The 20,191-nt window shown below is 34.9% G+C and overlaps 3 protein-coding genes across 7 annotated transcripts in view; 2 read left to right on the forward strand and 1 right to left on the reverse strand.

Annotated features, from left to right (window-relative positions):
* The first annotated feature begins 2,466 nt into the window (after window positions 1-2,466).
* Window positions 2,467-18,321, forward strand: LOC107467887 (40S ribosomal protein S18). Of its 2 annotated transcripts, none has more exons than XM_052254020.1 (4): window positions 2,467-2,600; window positions 2,825-2,985; window positions 3,151-3,339; window positions 18,177-18,321. In XM_052254020.1, the coding sequence occupies exons 1-4, from the start codon at window positions 2,598-2,600 to the stop codon at window positions 18,280-18,282; spliced, it is 459 nt and encodes a 152-aa protein (XP_052109980.1). In that variant the 5' UTR covers window positions 2,467-2,597; the 3' UTR covers window positions 18,283-18,321. The 2 variants fall into 2 exon arrangements, with proteins under 2 accessions (XP_052109980.1, XP_015942593.1); XM_016087107.3 differs by lacking the exon at window positions 18,177-18,321 and adding an exon at window positions 3,995-4,273.
* LOC107467820 (thioredoxin Y1, chloroplastic) overlaps window positions 4,614-20,191 on the reverse strand; it is a 33,744-nt gene continuing 18,166 nt past the window's right edge. For 2 of the 4 annotated variants that reach the window (XM_052254016.1, XM_052254017.1), the window contains exon 5: window positions 4,614-4,628. Coding sequence is in view for 1 of the 4 variants with exons in the window: in XM_052254019.1 (XP_052109979.1) it covers window positions 7,758-7,823 (66 nt within the window). In the remaining 3 variants the exon portion in view is untranslated. Of the gene's footprint in view, window positions 4,629-7,613; window positions 7,626-7,693; window positions 7,824-20,191 lie in introns of those variants that run through there. The other 2 variants (XM_052254018.1, XM_052254019.1) reach the window with 2 other exon arrangements.
* Window positions 5,725-7,084, forward strand: LOC107467753 (F-box/kelch-repeat protein At3g23880-like). The gene has a single exon (XM_052254015.1). It carries the CDS (start codon window positions 5,798-5,800, stop codon window positions 6,986-6,988), a length of 1,191 nt encoding a protein of 396 aa, XP_052109975.1. The 5' UTR covers window positions 5,725-5,797; the 3' UTR covers window positions 6,989-7,084.

Below are 20,191 nucleotides of genomic sequence, written 5' to 3' on the forward strand. Positions count from 1 at the left end.
CTCAAAAAGTTGGATGCTATGTGCCTAACACAAAACATTCGGATAGCTCTTGGAGGTTCCCATGATCCATTACTACGAGCTATTGCTGAGGTAATAGAGTCGTGACGATCAGAGATAAGCCCAACACCATCTCGAGTCACCACATGTGTGCACAAATGAGTAAGAAAGAAGTGTCATGCATCAGAAGTCTCACCCTCAACAACGACAAATACAAGAGGCACAATATTGCCATTACCATCTTGAGAAACTGCAACTAATAGAGCTCTTTTGTATTTTCCATACAGATGTGTCCCATCTATCTGTACGATTGGCTTGCAGCTCTTAAATGCTTTGATGCAAGGATAAAAGCTCCAAAATACCCGCGTCAGTATCCTTACATCATGGACTACCTCATCCCCTTGGTATGCTGGTGCAGTTTCAATCTCGACTGCTGCTGATGGATCTTTTTGTACCATTGCTTCAAACCACGACGGCAAAGCTTCATAAGAAGCTTCCCAACCACCAAAAAGGTTTGCAATTGCCTTTTGCTTCGCGAGCCATGCTTTGCGGTAACTTGTCGTATAATTGAATTTTGACTGCACTTCAGCAATTATTGATTTCACTTTCAAAGATGGATCAGCTTCAACCAATGGCTTTATCACCTCTGCAATCATGTCTGAATTTAGCTTGGCATGATCTTGAGAAATTCTAGTTCTAGTGCATGTGTGACTACCATTGTATCGCCTTACAACCCAACAAAACTTTCTCTTAATAAGACTAGCTCTAATAAGCCAATCGCAACTTCTTCCGTATTGTACACACTTAGCATAAAAAGTCGTTGGCTCAGATTCACACACCCGGTAATCCACTCCCCTGCGAATTGTATAATCTTTAATTGCTGCAATAACAGTCTCTCTAGAACTGAATTCCATGCCAACAACAAATTCACCGTCCGAAACAACAACAGGATCTACAGCAATAACAACAACAAATAATTCTAACTATTGCTTTACAATTCAATAATAGTAATAATAATAATAATAATAATAATAATAATAATAATAATAATAATAATAATAATAATAATAACTGCTTACTTGAATTGATATATTCAGGAAATTCTGGTGCATTCATAGCGTCTACATCCAAGGCGTGCATGAAAGAAGGCTCTCTAGATGGATATTGGCTCGCCAGTGCATTTGCCACATCTGCTACGTTAGACTCAACTATTATATCATCTTCACCCACTTCTTCAGTTGGACCAACAATATGGTAGGTGCCCTCAAATTCCTCTTCGCTTTCACTGTTATAAACAGTCCAGTCGATGTTAGCCTCCGGTAAATCAACCTCAACTAATTCTTCAAACTCAACATACAATTCGAGAATAGACACTTGTGCCCGTGTTTGTTGGTAGATCGAAAACATTCCTTGCATACTTCTTTCGTCATCCACATTCATCATTTGAAACTGAACGAAACCACCGAACACTAAAACAGGCTGTCTATAAAAAATATGAACGACTCTCTTTAATACTTGATTATCACCACATTGACAAAGTATACTCTTAAATTCCTCGTATGTTATTGCAAAAGGAATAACAATATTACGTGGATTCTCACAAACAAAACTCACACCCTCAGATGTTTGGGGAAAGATTTGACCATTATAATACATTTTCAAACTAATACCTCTCTCCATTTTTATACTCTTACATTCTCAAAAAAATAAAACACTCTCACACTCAATCAACCTAATACCGTTCCTCCTTTTATAGTACTTCAATTATAATTTTTTATTTACGAAAATACAATACGCAATTTGCGGATTAACAATACGCAATTTGTGTTTTTGCAATTCGCAGTCTGTGGATTGACAATACGCAGTCTGTGTATTGACAATACGCAGACTGTGTATTGTCCCTTAAATATTATAAAATTACAATCCGCCCTTTGCGTATTGTCCTCATGGCTGTGGCAGGCAGAATCTGCTCCTGACAATTCGCAGAGTGCGAATTGTCCCGCCGCCAATAATTTTACAAAACACCCTTACTTCCAATATTGAGGCATTACACCAGGTTTTTTACACCCTGACAACTCTTTTTTTACAAATATAAGCACATGCCTTTTTTTAGTTCACGGAACACAATTTACCAAACAAATCTTATGTGTTAACACTTTTATGAGATTCATAATTTTTTTGTTTTTAATATTAAAAAAGAGTTAAAATCCAAAAGAAAAACTAGATAAAAATCAAGCGCGATAAGGATGGCCCGCTTATTTGTCTTCTTCAACTTTTTAATATAAAAAATTAAGATAATGCAGCACAAACTTAGCAAATGTCACATTGTTTTAGGGCGATTGAAGACATGAAAGCCCAAACACAGGAAGGATATTTATATAAAATTATGAATTATGGTGTAAACAAGAAGCCCATGTATATGGCCCAGATCTGGATTTATTAAGGCCCACTAAGGCCCAAATAAATAAAGAAAAGAAAGAAACCCTCCTCCTATTGCGTTGCGTAGTTGGAATAGCGGAGGTTTTAGCAAAGGAGGCGTCGTGCCCAGCTGCGCGGAGCAGAGCCACTTCCAACTTCCTTGAATCTCCCTTCATTCAACCATGGTACCAATTTCTTCTCTTTCTGTATATGTCTTTGATTCTTTTGAGAACTTTCTGGTTTTGATTTCAACTATCTTGCAAACTTGAACTTCCATCGCCTTTTTTTTTGTTTAAAACTAGCCTTTGATCTGAAATCAAGGGTTTTGAAACCAACCCTTGCCTTGTCTATGCTTAAAATGCAGTATGATGATTGTGTTATTGTCCTCTTTCTCTCTTGAGTAATGTAGTCTCTAGTGGCAAACGAGGATTTCCAGCACATTCTTCGTGTTCTGAACACAAACGTAGATGGGAAGCAGAAGATTATGTTTGCTATGACCTCCATCAAAGGTATCGGAAGGAGATTCGCCAACATCTGTTGCAAGAAGGCCGATATCGACATGAACAAGAGGTACCTTATATGTTTATGTATATATATATATATATATGATATCATAAGATAAGTTATGGCGTTAGTTATCTTACTAATGGTTGAAATTATAGACTATAGACTTTAGGATATAAGGCCAGGTTATCTGATAGGGTATGTTTCTGTTGTTGTTGATTGATTGGGCAGAGCTGGTGAATTAAGTGCTGCTGAGCTTGATAATCTGATGACTGTGGTTGCCAACCCAAGGCAATTCAAGATCCCAGACTGGTTCCTCAACAGGAAGAAGGACTACAAGGATGGCAAGTACTCTCAGGTCGTGTCCAACGCCCTCGACATGAAGCTCAGGGATGACTTGGAGAGACTCAAGAAAATCAGGTCTCACTCATAACTCTTTAATGAACTTTTTAATTTAGTCTGATTTAGATTGAATCTTTATTTAGAATTTACGGATAGGGATGGATGTTAATTGTTAGTTTGTTCAATGTAATTTTGGATGAAGTTGAATGTAATCTCTGTTTGATATTGTACTAACATGATATGTAATGGACCAGTTGATTTTTGGTATGGTTTTTGGTTCAGTTGTTAACTTGCCCTTTTCATTTCACGATGGTGTGATTGTTTATTTCTATTCTTGTTAAATATTTTTATCATAGACGAACAAAATATCCTCATTACTTAGTAGATATAATTATCTGAATCTTCATCTCTTCAATTTAGTTCAATTGCTTTTCATGAGTGTGTATTTGATTTGACTATCCTGCATGATTTGATCTAAAATCATGGTGTTCTTTTTCCATTACAAGATTACGGTTTACAATAATTTCTTAAGATGTACAAATAAGTCATTATATGATGCAACATTAGCTATCTTTTCTCTTGCCAGTCCTCAAAACACATTATATTCAGGGAAATCTGTCGTTAATATATGCTTATGCATTGGTTGACTTAAAAATTCTAGCTGCTGTATGTCTTTTTCTTCATGAACTATTCTAGCTCCTGTATTGACACACACGTTGACACTATTTGTCAGAAACCACCGTGGTTTGAGGCACTACTGGGGCCTCCGAGTTCGCGGTCAACACACCAAGACTACTGGGCGTAGGGGAAAGACCGTTGGTGTTTCCAAGAAGCGTTAAATTGTTATATTTTGGCTTTTGGAAATTAGATATTGTTGAAGAGGCAGACAATGTTTTTACATACCAACTTTGCTTTTTGGTTGTTAAATGCTCTCTTGACCGTTTTCAGTTTTGTTTGTTATTTTCTCTAAGCTTCTTTTTAGTTGAATGAATGATGACTCTTTTTACAGACATGAGACATCCACAATCCAATAGTATTGATTACATTATATTTTAACAAAAAGTTTGCCATCCAAATCTTTTGAAATAATGAGGAATTAGTAAAGGTGTTGGTTTACTAGTGCTACGTTTGAATTGGCGCTAGTGGGAGTGGAGTAAAATCTAGTTTCAAGGGAATTTAATGAACTCTTCTTGTTTGGATTGGTAAAGTTTATGGAATAGATTTAATTCATCAAAATTATAGTGAAGTTCAATCATACCTGTTACCATTATCTATATTTTTTAATAAATAAAAACAAGTATTTTTCAGAAAATTTTTTTCTGCTAGTCCCTTGTGCTCACGATATAATCCATGTGGTTTCATTACACCTGAATAAAATAGTGATAGTGTGGTGAACAATAAATAAAGACTTGGTAGGTTTATCAGCAACAATATTTCCACTTTTTTGTTTACTCAGCAGAGTAAATTTGTATGCAACTTCAAATTTCCACCATAATTAAGCAAGCCTAGAAAAGTGCTGAGTTAGTTCTAAGGAATAGAGAGGAGTTAGCATTTTTGTTGAAATCAGGTCAACACTTAACCATAAAAAAGAAAATGATTACTCAAACATCAGATGTTTTACACTATTGAAAATATTGATGATAACTAATTGATGGCTAAACATCACAAATTCTACTGGCTCCTAGCACTTTTTTATGCAAATTCTAAAACCACCCTTTTAAAGTAAAAAAATGAGTGAATACCCCACTCGACTCCTGGCAATTATCTCGAAAGGACAACGAGGCAAAAAAAACACTCAACCCGGCCCCTGATTTTTTTTGGACTGATTAGTCTCTATACTAAAAAAACATCGACTTTTTTTTTGCACAAGGACCTCGTTATCCTTTTGAGGTAATTGTCAAGAGTCGGGTTAGATTTTTTTTTGTTTTAGGCTTTGTTTGGATATAAAAAAGAAAATGGAAGACCTGACTAAAAAAAAAAAGAAAAAAAAATGGAAGGAAAGAAAATGAGAAGAAAGAAAATGAGTAAAAAGAAAATAAAAAGAAAAGTAGAGTTATTTGTATGTTGTTTGGATTAAGAGAAAATGAATAGAAAAAAAATAGAAAAAAAATTTTATGAATAGAAAAGTGAGAAAAAAATTATAATAATATAAAATTACATAAATATCTTTATATATATTATATATAAATAATAATTTATTAATGATATGGGATAAATATATAATTTTATTTATATTGTCACATTTCTCTTCATTTTCTTCTCATTTATAGAGAAAAAATAATTTAAGAAATTCCACACTATTTTTTTCTTTCCTCCCTATTTTCTCTTTTCATCCAAATTACAAAAAAACTTATTCTTTCCTCTCATTTTCTTTCCCTCCAAATTCCCTCAATTCAAACAATTCCCTCAATCCAACTAATGTGTAAGGGCCTCAGGGTTTCTTCCAAGAAGAAAAGCAACTTCTAAAAATACCAACCCGTCCGAAGTTGCACACTTCCCGGTGCTACTAATCGCGCCGCCCCCTTCTTTCTCCAGAATGAGGGGGAACCTCCTCGGAACCACCGACAAGCGGCACAAACACCTCTCTTCGACGCTGCGGATCCTTCCGGACGAAATCATCGCCGAGATCTTGGTGAGGGTTCCGGCGAGTTCCGTTGTGAAATTCAAGATTGTGTGCAAATCATGGAATGCACTAATCTCCAGCCCAAGATTCGCCAGCGACCACCTTCACCGCTCAACAGCAGATCCAACCATGACCCGCCCACGACTCGTATTTAGAAGTGATCGCGGATTCGAATTTTTCTCGGTGCAGTCTGTGTATAAGAATCCATCCGCGCCTACTGAGGATGCCTGCTTCCAGATGGATGATGATGTGCATATCTTGGGTTCCTGCAATGGCTTGATCTGCCTCACCTTGCTCAACCGTAATCGTCGCTGGGAATCCATCAGATTGTGGAACCCTTGTACCAGATTGGCTTCCGATTGGTTGAAAATTCGGCCAGAGGGGCCCATGTTCGGGGATTACATTTATGGTTTTGGCTATGATCATGTGCATGATAATTACAAGTTTCTTGAGGGTTCTTTGGCACACCGCTACAAAGTTCACACCTTTGGTTCGAATTCTTGGACAACCATCATTCAAGATCATCCATTTTATCCCCTGCAGTCGATAGGGAAGTTTGTGAATGGCACTCTCAATTGGGCAGCTCATACTCGTAACAACTGCTTCAAATGGGTGATCCTTTCCTTTGACTTAGCCAACGAGAGTTTTTGCCCAATGTCCCTGCCTAATAGGGATCATAGTGATTACAGTTATAGTTCTGTTTTCTTTACTATGTTGGGTGTCTTGAGGAACAACCTTTGTGTTTGTTTCAATGAAAACTATAGTCGTTTGGTTTTGTGGGAGATGAAGGAGCATGGGGATGGGGTTCAAGAGTCTTGGACTAAGTTGGTCACCATATCTAGTGAGCTTTTAGTACCCCGGCGTTATGGATCACAGCTTCTGTCATTTAGAGCCTTGTACATCATGGAAAATGATGACGTTCTGGCTGTTTCCTATTATTCCGATGCTCGCAAATTAGTTATGTTTAATGCAAATGTTGGCCAGCTAACGCATACAAATCTTTGCGAACCAGGTCTTCATAGCTGCTATGTTTATCATGAAAGCTTGGTTTCGCCCTCCCATTTAGGTCTTCCATGTTTTTTATATGGATCCACTACTGATTAAATCAACTACATGTTTATTGCTTAATGACTCTTTCTTGTTGTGGCTTCTTTTAAGTCCTACTCTCATTCATTAATGCACTTTATTTTCTTTTCCTCAACTTGGTGTAGCGCTACATGACTCTACTTTCTAGTTTCCATCCATATGATTATCCCAATGGCTATCTAATAGTAAATTAGTAATATATACCTCTATCAGTACTGCATAAGGTGCATCAGGCACCGTCAATTCATGTTCTCCAAGGTTTCCATACTCTGGAGAAAACACAAGCAATGTGCATCAAACATGTATAACATTGGATTCCTAAATGATGGAGTCATGACAATTAATCAAATCCTTTACTTTTGAACAAAAATGAAGGTCCTAGGTATGCAGGCACTTATTTTCAGATTCCGATACTGTTTCTACCACCACTTCCATAGAATTTCCAGTCATAATAAAGTACAAAGAATGATATATATTTAATTTAATTGGGTGTCCACCGCGCAGCACAACAGAGTCAAGTTGTCCAGTGACCAACTATCAATGGAAAAAAAAAAAGTCTGAATGACATAATATGGTGATCTTAGTCTTGCAATAATATATTCATCTATGACATCCAACCTTCCAACAGAAAGTATTCTTTGCAGTTTCATTACACCTGAAAATGTTAAAAGTAATACGAAATTTTAGAGGAAAAAGATAATGTAGAGAAGTAATTTACAGAAAGTGCAGCTTTAATTAAACTATACAATTAAAAGTGATAGGGTGAACAACAAAAGACTTGCTAGGTTTATTGCTTGACTTTGAGACCAGTTTCTACGCGTTCAATGAGCTGATCTGCAGTCATTGCTCCCTCCTGCAAATCATACCACAAGAGAAGATATAAAATCAAGCAAACTAACCAGCCAAATAATAATAATAATAATAAGATGATGATGATGCAAACTATAAATAAACGAAATATATGATGTAGCTTCAACTTGAGAACTCTGTTTTGTGTTACGAAAATTGGTGGGCACGAGGGAAACTTTCAAGTAAATATATCAAGTAATAATGGTATGACTTCAATATATTTATAGTTATATATACAAAACGAGTGTGAAGATAACATATGTGACAATCTACTAGAACATCAAACATAATGCTACCATTTTATGCTATCAACCACGGACTAAGGTCTTAAACATTCTTGAACAGATGCACTTGTTAGATTCTTAACAATGTAATCAAAGCATGTTTTCATTATGTTTAAGTCAACAAGAACAAGCCTTAGAGACAAAGAATGTGAATGAATGTGCAAACATCCAATCCTAATTTCGAACTAGATGCAAGTCCACTATATCCAACAATACAAAGTTGAATTAATATTACAATGTGTTATTAATGATACGAGTAAACCCACTCGTAATGGGCCGAATATAGCAATTGCAGACCTGACAACTCATGATGGGCCGAATGTACTATTTGCAGATCCAACAAGCAAAAGAATAAGAAAACCACCTGTGTGGATGAAGGATTATGAAGGGTAATGTGAGGGTGCGTTACAGGGGATTCTTATAGTATGCTGAGGTGGAGAGTTAGTTACAACAATAGAGAGAATGCATGTGTATAAGGAGAGAGGAGTGTAATGAAGGAGGATAGGCATTTTCATATGGAAGGTTGTTATAGTAGTCTTTCCTGAGTCAGGGTTGCTGCCATTGTTAATTTACTACAATTACATTCTCATTGTTTCATTGATTACTTGGTATTTTCCTGCATTGTTATATATCTTCACTTGCTGAATTTGTTCTGGTGTGAATTGTCTTTTGGTTACCTATTAATTGGTGCTTTTATTGAGAGAATCGGAGCCATGGCAGAAGGAACGCGTCTGAACCGATTAGAGGAGCTCACTTTGTCGAATAAGCAAGAGGTCACCACCCTTAGCCGCGGTCTCGTGGAAGTAACGAGAGAATCGCCGATACGCAAGCTTAGCTCACGAACATGGACTCTTCTTTACAATCCATTGAAAAACTGCTTCGTGAGAATTTGAAATTGAAGCTTAAGGTGAATGATTATGGCTTCAATGGTGACGACACCATGAAAGGTGGTTCAGGGTCTGTGAGTGTGGGGGCTGAGCAACCGTGGCCTCGACTCAGAGTGAAAATCGCCGATCTACCAATGTTCGACGGTGAGGGGGTGGAGGATTGGGTGTTTCGGGCCCGCCAATACTTAGAGACTTTTGAGATACCCATGGAACAACGAATCAGGGTATTGTCATTTCACTTGGTAGGGGCGGCTTATGCTTGGTACCGGTGGGGGATCAACAACAACATGGCGTATACATGCGAAGGATTTCTGGAGGTGATGGTCCTCAGATTTGGAAAGAACCTCTATTATGATTCCCGAACCGCCATTAAAGAGTTGAAGCAGAGTGGATCGGTGGAAGAATATCAATGCCAATTTGAAGAATTGACCAACCGAGTCAACGGATTGAGTGAAGAATGGATAATCTCACTCTTCGTAGCCGGACTCAAGGAGCCATTGAAGTGAGAATTGCTCTTGGCCCAACCTACCTCTTAGGTACAAGCTGTCTCCATCGCCAAACTGCATGAACAAAAAATGCGGTAATTGCGGGCCTAGCTAGAAGCACTAGTAGTAAGCCAATTACGCAACAAGCCCCAACCCGATTTGCACCCAACCGCACTCTCAATCCCATTTACACTAATCAAAAAATTCAAACTAATCCCACATCTACCAACCCCACAAACCCTGCGATTCTCCATTCCACCAACACTGCCAAGATGTGGTTCGATTTGTCAATCGTTGTGTGGAGTGTCAGTGTACAAAGTATGTCACTGCCAAGCCACAGGGACTCTTGCAACCGCTTCCGGTTCCGGCAAAGTCTTGGGAAGACATTAGTTTAGACTTCATCACTAAACTACCAAATTCCAATGGTTTTACTGCGGTGTTAGTAGTGGTGGATCGGTTCAGTAAGACAGCTCGGGTTGCGCCGTTGAAGACGGGGTTTACTGCCAAAGTGGTCGCTCAAAAATTCATCAATTCCGTGGTGAAGTATCATGGCTTCCCAGCCACTATTGTCTCAGACAGGGACCCTCTTTTTCTTAGTCGTTTTTGGAAAGAATTGTTTCAGCATTGTGGTACTAAGTTGCTCTATACAACAGCTTATCATCCTCAGACGGATGGACAAACCGAGGTTGTTAATAGAACCCTGGAGCAATATCTGCGTGTGTTTATACATGCTCATCCAACCAAGTGGTCTGCCTACCTCAATTGGGCAGAGTTTTGTTACAATAATTCTTTTCACTCCACCATTGAAATGTCACCACATGAGGCCTTGTATGGGTTTGTTGTCAGAACTACACCCGGCTATACTAGTCGCTCTTCTTTGGTCCAAGACGTGGATGATCTATTGCGAGTTAGGGAGATTCCTGACATGGAACTCCAATTTCGCCTCCAACAAGCCCAAGAACGCATGAAACGCCAAGCTGATTCTCATAGACGTGAAAAACCATTCAATGTTGGTGATTTAGTTCTCTTAAAGCTTCAACTATATCGGCAGGGGTCCGTAGTGACGCGAAGACATTTGAAGTTTGGTAAAATATTTTGGACCATTTAAGGTGCTCCAAAGAGTGGGAACTGTCGCTTACAAACTGGAGTTGCCAGTTGGAAGTGCAATTCATCCCGTTTTTCATGTTTCACTACTGAAGGAGTTTAAGGGTGAGTCCGTTGTGGTAGGGGGCATCAACGAGCTTCCTCTTTCTCTGCCTTTTGAACCAGTGCCGGTAGCCATTATTGATAGTAGAACCTTGCAGCTTGATGATGGGTCTCAGGATGTTCAAGTGTTGGTGGAATGGCAAGGAACACCAAGAGAGGAAGCAACATGGGTGAGTTGGGCTGAGTTGGTGAGAATGTATCCTGCGGAAGACCTTGAGGACAATGTCATTGTAATGGGGGAGTGATTGATACGAGTAAACCCACTCGCAGTGGCGGATCCACGGGGGGACCTAAGGTGGCCATGGTCCCCCCAAATTTTTTTTAAAAAAATAGTAAATAGTAATAATTAATAATATTAAATTTTTTTATATATAATATTAAAAAAAATATAACTTACAAAATTTTATAAATTAAAAAAACTAAAAACTGCATTATGTATTAGATATTTGAATTATTGTTGCTCTTGTTAACAAATAGCCCATTCTAATAATTAATAAAAATGGTTCTATTATACTAGCCCAAGCCCATACTATTAATTAAAGTAACACTAGTACATTTTTCAAATATTTGTTTCAAGCCATTAGAGGCATCAGCGCCACTTTTCTCTCTCTTTTAGTGGTTTCCAAACTTTTGGTCTTCTACTCTTCTCATTTTAATTTTCTTTTCATACCAAAACAAGACATATGAAGAAAAACCATTGAAGAGAAGTGAACAACAAAATATTAACCATTGAATGCACAACAAAGATTCAAAGAGGTATATTTCAATTTTTTTTAAGTTAATGACAATGTCAAGTATTATTTACATTATTTATTTAAAATAATTAATTTATTTATTTTTATAATGGACAGTGTTCAAAGATTGAAGTGAGGACAAAACTCAATAGAATTATTTTTTTGTGAGACTTGGAACAAAAAATAATCAGGTAAATCAATAACTTTATTTTTGGTTATTATATATTTGTGTTTCTAAAATTATTTGTTATTGCTCAATAGGTTTAATATTTTTTTTAAGAAAATAATATATATGCAATTATTTTTGTTTTTTTTTTGTTAGATAGTTCAAGTTAAGTTAAAAATGTCAAAGATGAAAACAATTCACTCATTTTTCAAGAGAAAAGAGAGAATATATGATGAACAAAATTCAGCTTCAGATTCTTTGAGTAATGTTCAAAATATTATTGAACAACCTGTGACACAACTTGTTGAGCAAGATATTCAACCCCCTGCTTCCAAAATAGCAAGGACTGAAATAGATCAAGTTAATATTGATACATTGATGCGTGATCCCGGAAAGCGTCCGCAAATTTGGAATTATCCTATCAATCAACAAGATGAAATTCGTAGAGCATACATAAAGTTTGGACCATAAAGTTTTAGTATGTAGTTGAACATTGACTTTTATATAATATAATTACTTTTTTGATATATATGCTACAAATCATATTTTGTTAATTTTTTGTTATATTTTATATTTAATTGGCCCCCCTCTTATAAAATTTCTGGTTCCGCCACTGCCCACTCGTAATGGGCCGAATACAGCAATTGCAGACCCGACAACTCATGATGGGCCGAATGTACCATATGCAGATCCAACAAGCAAAAGAATAAGAAAACCACCTGTGTGGATGAAGAATTATGAAGGGTAATATGAAGGTGCGTTACAGAAGATTCTTATAGTATGCTGAGGTGGAGAGTTAGTTACAAGAATAGAGAGAATGCATGTGTATAAGGAGAGAGGAGTGTAATGAAAGAGGATAGACATTTTCATATGAAAGATTTTTATAGTAGTCTTCCTTGAGTCAGGGTTGCTGCCATTGTTAATTTACTACAATTACATTTTTACTGTTTCATTGATTACTTGATATTTTCCTGCATTATTATATATCTTCACTTGCTGAATTTGTTCCGGTGTAAATTGCCTTTTGGTTACCTATTAATTAACCTCTTTACTAAACTGATTTATAAATGTAACTTCAAAATTCCACCAGAACTAAAGGCAAGAAGAAAATGTTTGTTTCTTTGCTTCAACCTAAACAAGTTTAAAGAAGTACATTTAAAATTCTAAAATCGCAAATTGGCCAAATAATTCAGGAATCAGTGTAGTGAAATAGTAAATAATCGGTATAGAAGATGAAATTTAAGAATGATTTCTTGATATATTTTAATGTTAGTATTTTTATTATAAATAATTAACACTGAATATAATTAATTTTTACTGTTATAATTTAATTACTGATTTACATACAATCATCTATGTATTTGTTGTATATGTATTTATTTGTGTGTTATGATTTTTGTTAAATTTATATTATATTATTATGCATTATTATATATACTTATATAACTAAATATATTAATATTAATATATTAATATTAAATATAATATTATTAATTGGATATATATATTTGAAAAATTCTTTCTCGTTGAAAGGGAGATACTTTTTAAATTAAAAAAAAAATTAAAGAAACTCTTCTGGCGGTAAACAAGTTGTTTTTAGAGTAATTAAAAAGAATAAAAGAAAAGTGCCTCATCCACTGCAAGAAGGGTGATCCCTTGGTCTCTTTAAAAAGCTTAAGAATAAAAACAATTTGAAAACAAAATAAAGTGATATCATATTTATAATAGTTATAACATATGTATAATATGACGTGTTTATAGTATTTTTTGATAGTATTAACTATAGAATTGTTTTTTTTTTAGAATTTAAATTTAATAACAACATCAAAATTATTCTTAAAAAGAGATGATTATATTATGAATTAGATAGTATTTATAATAATATAACCTCTTATAACTCTTATAAACTTAAGAATAATTTCTTGATATATTTTAATGTTATTATTTTTGTTGTAAATCATTAATACTGAATATAATTAATTTTTATTGTTATAATTTAATTACTGATTTACATACAATCATCTATTTATTTGTTGTATATGTATTTATTTGTGTGTTACGATTTTTGTTAAATTTATATTGTTATACGTTGTTATATCTATTTGTATAATTAAATATAATATTAATAATTAGATATACATATATATTAAAAAAAAAACTCTTCTAGTTGTTTTAGAGTATTTTTTTTTTAAAAAAAAAAGTGCCTTTTCCACTGAGAGAAGGATGAGCCCTTGACCCCTTTAAAAAGCTTAAGAGTAAAAGCAACTTGAAAACAAAATAAAGTGATACTAAATTTATAGCAGTTGTAATATATGTATAACGTGACCTGTTTATAGTATTTATTGATAATTTTAACTATAAAATTATTTTTTTTAGAATTCAAATTTAATAATAGATAATAGGGGTGTAAGTTACCGAACCAGATCGAAAATTATTGTAAATCGAACCGAAAATTACAACAATCTATTTGAAAATTGAAAAAATCGGCTTTTTTTGTTTTTTCCGAACAAAATCGATCGGTTCGATTCGGTTTTCGGTTGACTCGATAGAAACCGAACTAAACCAAACCAAACCGAATATATAAATCCATTTCAATATTTTAACCATTTTAATCTTTAACCGAACATATGCATCCATTTAAATTTAATAATGAAGGTTGTGATAGACTTAGAGAAGGGGGGTTGAATCTATGCCTTCCTTTTTAATTACAGAAGTTATCATTTTCAAACAAACTTTCAATTTTGGTTCTGTTTGAACTTAGCAGTGGAAATTTATGAGACAATTTTTTTTTGTCTCATGAATATCAGAAAACAGAACACAGCAGAGAAGAGAAAAGCTAACACCAGCATGTATCTTGGTTCGGTTGCCTTGTGCTATACAACCTACGTCCAGTCTCCTCCACAACAATGGAGGAATTTTCACTATAGTTAAAAGTATTACATACACCAATTCCATAGGATTGACACAATCCTTTCACACTCAAGTTCTAACCTAACTTGACATTGGCTATGCTAATACCTAACTATTCACTCTTAGTGCTAACCTAACTAAGAAAGGGATACCTCACAGGTACAAGATACAAGACATAAATATACCTAAAGAAATCTGAAATTAACTCTAGGCTTTTTTCTCAAGTGTATCACTCAGCCTTTTTCCACTCATGGCTTTTACTTGAGCTCTCTCAATATGCCTTTTCTCACAAGAAATTACAGAAAGATAAACATTGAAAAGTACATCACAATTTGTAAGACATGAAGGAGATTGACTTCATCAACAACTTCTTTGCTATGTGAAAAACCAGCTTCGCAAGCCTCAGATTTAGTTCTTCAGTATTGGCCGAATGCTTCTTTGAAAGAAAGCATTATCCAAGTAGAGGAACTTCTTCACAGAATACAACTCACCAAGCTCTGGTTTTCTCTCCTTGGTTCTGAATGAGCAGCAAGATTTCTTTTATCTCCTTGCATGTCGCTTGGTTGCTCTTCCTAGGTCAACTTCTTGAGCAGTGTGCTTCACCAACCCCAGCCGTTCACTTTCTCCCATTTTTACTCAAATTAGGAACTTTGGTTCTGACCATCTTTTTGACCGAAGGCCATAAAACAGCAACCACAAAAGTTTTCCAATGCTAGCCCGAATCTGAGCCATTGAGAAACTACTTGGTCCCCAAGATTTTCTTGTGACTGTAGATACATAGCAAAAAAGAACAGAAATCCTCTTTTCCATGTAACTCAGAATGGATAGGCAGAACATTGAAGATGAAGAGAAGAAAGTGTGTTGCATGTATGAGGAAATGGGTTTACCTTTAATCTTTTATTAAGCTTGATTTGGTTTGAACTTGCTGATTTGACCTCTACCTTTCAAGCTTAATCTCTCTCTCTCTCTCTCTCTCTCTCTCTCTCTCTCTCTCTCTCTCTCTCTCTTGCTTCTTTGGTGAATAGCTTAGGGAAGAAGCTCTCTTTCTCTTTCTCACTTTTCTGAGTTTCTGACCAACACACAGAAGTGAACGTTGCTTGTGATGTGAGATCAAATTGGAGGGATTTGTTGCTAACGGGCTTGGATCGGATATGGTTCATGTAACCCGTTTGACCCATCTTACTTCTTTCTTTGTTTTTCGTTGGGCTTCACTTGATTTACCAGCCCACCAGCTTTGTTATTTTGTTTTCATTCCAATTGGGCTGCTGGATTTAATTTAAGCCTGCAACATTTCATAAAATAATTAGCAACATATAATTATTAACAATCACAACTAATTATTTATATTGTCCAAAAAATAATGTTTGTCATCACTAATTAATTTAGTTAATTTCTTAACTCAACAAATAACAACATCAAAATTAGTCATAGGAAGAGATGATTATATTATGAGTTAGATATTATTTATAATAATATAACCTCTTATAACTCTTATAAACTTAAGAATGATTTCTTAATACATTTTAATGTTATTTCTTTTATTGTAAATAATTAACACTGAATGTAATTAATTTTTACTGTTATAATTTAATTACTAATTTACATACAATCATCTATTTGTTTGTTGTAAATGTACTTATTTGTGTGTTACGATTTTTGTTAAATTTATATTATATTATTATATGTTGTTATATATAATTGTATAATTAAATATATTAATACGAATATATTAATGATCTGACCGTTACAACTTCAATGCCTTAACTCGACATTATACACCATAACTCGGCAATTTTCGTCATAATTCGGCGGTTACACGTTATAATCGAACTCAACGGACTACCTTTAACTCGACATTATACACCAAAACTCGACAATTTGCGTCATAATTCGGCGGTTACACGTTATAATCGGGCTCAACGGATTACATTCTGGAATAAAACTGTCTGATCAGGTATTTATTACTTATTAAATCTAATAACTGCTCATCAATTTAGATAAAGAACGTAACTGACCTATCTTACTTCACCTATAAAGGTATGATGTTTTATCCTCAACAGGGACACACTGAATTCACGGTATTAACTTAAGCATCGGAGTGCCTTTTGCAGGTACACTCCCTCTTTGCTCATACTCTCCGTGACGTGACACCCCTCTGGACCATCCCAGCTTATAGCTCGGCGTTAAAGGCTAAAGCTCGACGTCAACTCCTGTAGCCGAGGTTACATCCAGGTTGTTCACACAAGAACAATTGGCGCCCACTGTGGGGCCCAAAAATATAATTCTTTTCATTTTCATCGGCCTCAACATTTTCACCTCCAACCATGGCTGAGCAACTTCCACTACACCGTCTGAGCTCCTTCAGATGGTGACCGAGTTACAACAAGCCAACCAGCACATGGCGGAGGAGAATCAAAGAATGGCGTATCAGATTGCTAACCTAACTAATGTTCGGATTGAAAACAATGATGGACATCAAGAACGAATCGAAGAAGCCGAGCATCATTCTGATCCAACACGTCTCTGAAACTGCTCGGAATGAAGAAGTTCAGAACGAAAGAGCCCAACCTGAGCACAATGAGAAAGCTCTACTAGAAAAAAAGGTTGGAGAGACAGATAACTCGCCTGGACCATTCACTGCCGATAAATAGAAAAGGTGGAGGTAGCACAAGCTCTGCAAGAAAACGCTCTTACCGAGCTATGTTTTCAATCAAAGCCAGTCCGAACAATCTTCAAACGCCTCCACGCATCCCCCAGATGACGTTTCAAGCATCCGATTTCAATACAGCTACAACAAATCTGGATGATCCTGTGGTAATCTCCATTCAACTTGGAGATCCCCTGGTAAAAAAGGTACTACTTGACCCGAGGAGCAGCGCCGACCTTTTTTGAATAAGTTTGGCGTTATTGTTTCTACAATTCATCTCTGTGTTAAGTTTCCCTTACAGGATGACACTATTGCAACAATTCACAGTGATAATCGTGACGCTAGGCAATGTTACAGCAGTAGCCTCAAAAGGCCCAACCAAAATATAAATGCACATGTTCACACCATTAGCAATCAAGACGAATCCCCAGTGTTGGCCGACCTTGACACAAGAGCCGACGTTCTCGAACGACCAACCCCTACGGAGGACTTACACTACACAAAATCTTTTTTGCAGATAGCTAAAAAAAATTCACTTACATCGGATCCACACTAAGCTGGGAAGAGAAAACCTCATTTCAAAAATTTCTACAACAAAATGCCGATTTGTTTGCTTGGACCCTAGCAGATATGCCAGGTATTGACCCTTCTTTAATTTCTCATAAGTTATAATTAAACCCATCTGTCCATATATAGTTATATGAAACTTCATCTTTTGAATTTAGTTCAATTGCTTTTCATGAGTGTATATTTGATTTGACTATCCTGCATGATTTCATCTAAAATCATGGTGTTCTTTTTTCATTACAAGATTACGGTTTACAATAATTTCTTAAGATGTAGAAATAAGTTATTATATGATGCAACACTAGCTATCTTCTCTCTTGCCAGTCCTCAAAACACATTATATTTAGGGAAATCCGTGGTTAATATATGCTTATGCATTGGTTGACTTAAAAATTCTAGCTGTTGTATGTCTTTTTCTTCATGAACTATTCTAGCTGCTGTATTGACACATACGTTGACACTATTTGTCAGAAACCACCGTGGTTTGAGGCACTACTGGGGCCTCCGAGTTCGCGGTCAACACACCAAGACTACTGGGCATAGGGGAAAGACCGTTGGTGTGTCCAAGAAGCGTTAAACTGTTATATTTTGGCTTTTGGAAATTAGATATTGTTGAAGAGGCAGACAATGTTTTTACATGCCAACTTTGCTTTTTGGTTGTTAAATGCTCTCTTGACCGTTTTCAGTTTTGTTTGTTATTTTCTCTAAGCTTCTTTTTAGTTGAATGAATGGTGATTCTTTTTACAGACATGAGACATCCACAATCCAATAGTACTGATTACATTATATTTTAACAAAAAGTTTGCCATCCAAATCTTTTGAAATAATGAGGAATTAGTAAATTGGTGTTGGTTTACTAGTGCTACGTTTGAATTGGCACTTGTGGGAATGGAGTAAAATCTAGTTTCAAGGGAATTTAATGAACTCTTCTTGTTTGGATTGGTAAAGTTATAATGGAATAGATTTAATTCATAAAATTATAGTGAAGTTCAATCATACCTATGTTACCATTATCTAAATTGTTTTATAAATAAAAACAAGTATTTTTCAGAAATTTTTTTTTCTGTTAGTCCCTTGTGCTCACGATATAATTCATGTGGTTTCACCTGAATAAAATGGTGATAAGGTGGTAAACAATAAATAAAGACTTGGTAGGTTTATCAGCAACAATATTTCCACTTTTTTGCTTACTCAGCAGTCAGCAGAGTAAATTTGTGGATTTTTTATTTTATAATTGGGGAAGAGATGGTATTTTGCGTTAAAATGGAAGAAAACGGAGTTTTACAGGAGATTGGGGGCGCCATCCTGACGGATCTGCAATACGCCCCGTTCGTAATGCACCCACAATCTACCCCCTTGTATTGATTGCATGCATGACACGTGTCTATGGCCCCCTCAACCTGTGAGTCTCATAATCTCCCTTGATCCCTCTTCTTACTCACGTTCTCTCTCTTCCTTTCACTTTCAAATCTTGTTCCCTCTCCCCTGAACACCACACTCAAGTGACTCAACAATTCTTTCTTCTTTCTTCTATAACTCAAAACAACCCCTTCCCCCATACTAAAACTTCATCTTCAGATTTATTGATTTTAACTATATCTCCATCAACATCACAAAGTAAGTACATTTTTTAGTAATAATGTTTTTAGTGAGTTTAATTTTTTAATTAGTGTAAATAAAAGATAAATTAGATTAGTTTTCAGAAATTAATTTGGGTTAATTAATTCATTGTTAGTAGTAATAGTGTTGAACTTAGTATTAATTAGGATCACAATCTTTGTTAGATTAAGATAATACTAAAATATATTTTTAACTTGTAAACAGAAACAGTACTTAATATATTATTAAGATACTTTAAACATACTTTATATATTATATATTTTTGTAGAAGAATTTAAATACTTAAATATATACTACAATACATACATACGAACATAGATATGTTAAAATTTAAATATGTATTTTATATATTTTACAATAAGTTAATCATATTTAATATAATATATTAATATATATTGTTTACATATATTATTTACAAAAATATAAAATATAAGATTTCATGTTATGTTCAGAATATATTTTATTTAATGTATTATTAAATTTATATTGAATAAATGTTAAAGTAGGATATGTTGTTTATTTCAAACAGAACCGAAAATATTATATATAAAATTATTTAAATATGCTTTTATTTATTTATTTAATGTTAGAGAAATATTGGATATATGTTAGATATAGTTTATATAATGTAATAGTTTTTTGTTTCAGAAATAATACAAATAGAAGATGGTTCGTGACATTACGCGTCCTGAAAATTACATTGTTGAATACCTTGAACGTCCACCATATGTAAATATTTTTATGTTTGTATATTTGTTAATATTGTTGTTGTTATTATCGTACTTAGTATTATTGCTAATATTGCCGTTGTTATTATTATTATTATTATTATTATTATTATTATTATTATTATTATTATTATTATT

The sequence above is a fragment of the Arachis duranensis genome, chromosome 9 (assembly GCF_000817695.3).
Source record: "Arachis duranensis cultivar V14167 chromosome 9, aradu.V14167.gnm2.J7QH, whole genome shotgun sequence".
Classification (NCBI taxonomy): Eukaryota; Viridiplantae; Streptophyta; class Magnoliopsida; order Fabales; family Fabaceae; genus Arachis; species Arachis duranensis.

Bases quoted from the DNA above. Each gene is read 5' to 3' on its own strand.
- LOC107467887 (XM_052254020.1), top strand. The intron at 2,986-3,150 runs GTACCTTATATG...TTGATTGGGCAG, and splicing joins GATATCGACATGAACAAGAG to AGCTGGTGAATTAAGTGCTG. The intron at 3,340-18,176 runs GTCTCACTCATA...ACTATTTGTCAG, and splicing joins GAGAGACTCAAGAAAATCAG to AAACCACCGTGGTTTGAGGC.
- LOC107467753 (XM_052254015.1), top strand. From the start codon at position 5,798: ATGAGGGGGAACCTCCTCGGAACCACCGACAAGCGGCACAAACACCTC.